General features: G+C 37.7%; 1 protein-coding gene across 1 annotated transcript; it reads right to left on the bottom strand.

Moving 5' to 3' along the window:
• Window positions 1-98: 98 nt before the first annotated feature.
• On the bottom strand, window positions 99-1,108 carry LOC110443985 (SET domain-containing protein 4-like; the record flags this gene model as incomplete). The annotated part of the gene is made up of 2 exons (XM_021488437.1): window positions 672-1,108; window positions 99-273 (listed from the first exon to the last, which is right to left on the bottom strand). Coding segments are annotated over exons 1-2 (562 nt in total), but the record flags the coding sequence as incomplete, so codon positions are not given.
• Window positions 1,109-1,287: the final 179 nt, after the last annotated feature.

A 1,287-nucleotide genomic window follows, 5' to 3' on the forward strand; every position in this document is an offset into this window, starting at 1 on the left:
AGCTCTTTTTTGTTCAAATTTTATCTCAGGCAAAATACGACCAAGTAATCAGGATCCTGTGATGCGATTGCAGTACCAACTGACAAAATAACACTTACCAAAACTGAATTCCACAGCGTCATTAGGGTTGTTGGGTAGAACAAACCCATACTCTACTAACAAGTGAGCGTTGTCATGGTTACCGTAGGATATAAACACCTGATCGTACTTCCTGTATGTGTTCTCAGTCTGGATCTCATAGCAATTACTGTTTACATTGAAAGCTGCAGTTATCTGAAAGCAGACAATATTTTATGATTAAAAGGGGCAATCTCAGTGCAGATGCCATTTGCAAAACTGATACAAGGTGAACAGTGAAAAACATTGTTTGGGAAAGAATTGAACGACCAGAATATTTGTAGCTTATAACCTGTAGACAACTGGAATTAAAGCTACCTCACCACCCAATCCAGTCCTGCAACTCAACAAACACTAATTCATATAGATATATATTACCGTCCCTTTGATGTTTCTACCTATTGTTCTATAGATTTATGTGTTCAGGGAAGGCCCCATAATCAGGATCCTGTGATTCGATTGCATATATATAAAGAAAATCAGCTTTTATCGAATGAAAATCTATATTGTCATCTGTGATCTGTATTTCAGCAGATTACGTGATCTGGACTTACATTAGCATCATATGAATGGTTAAGCAGGTCCAGGAATGGTGCCAGGGCTAGGTGGTTCCCGTCAGCCAGGAATTCTTCACACAAGTTGTGTTTATAGTACACAGATCTAGTGTTGACAGAATACCAAGCCCACAAAAAATCTGGAAGTGTTATAACTGGTGCTAACTCAGGCCAGCAGGACCTGATAAAGTCTGTAACCAACTTAAATGCTGTGTGTACTTTTGAGATCTCTGTTGAGGCTCGTGACCTTACAGTTTTGGGCAGGAGATTCAGTTCAGTCTCGGAGAAAAAGGAAGGTGTAGTGTACTTCTTAGGTAATATGTTGATGTAAGGATACCAGAATGATGATTCATGTTTTGCTTTTTCAGCTAATAGAAAAATTGACATAGCTTGTTGAGAAGATAACCGTTTGTCCCATCTGAAACACAAATAATCAGAATTTATGAATTTGAACATAATGATCGTTATTATTGTAATGGATGCGTGCCTACAGTTCGTTACCAAGTTTTATCTTGGACCCAGTAACTGTTGTAACAAATAAATGCCGACAATATATACCAAATAATGGCCATCTATCTGACTCAAATAACTATTACCTAATGATTCAACAAACTAC

The sequence above is a fragment of the Mizuhopecten yessoensis genome, unplaced genomic scaffold (genome assembly GCF_002113885.1).
Source record: "Mizuhopecten yessoensis strain PY_sf001 unplaced genomic scaffold, ASM211388v2 hete_35911688, whole genome shotgun sequence".
In the NCBI taxonomy this organism is placed as follows: Eukaryota; Metazoa; Mollusca; class Bivalvia; order Pectinida; family Pectinidae; genus Mizuhopecten; species Mizuhopecten yessoensis.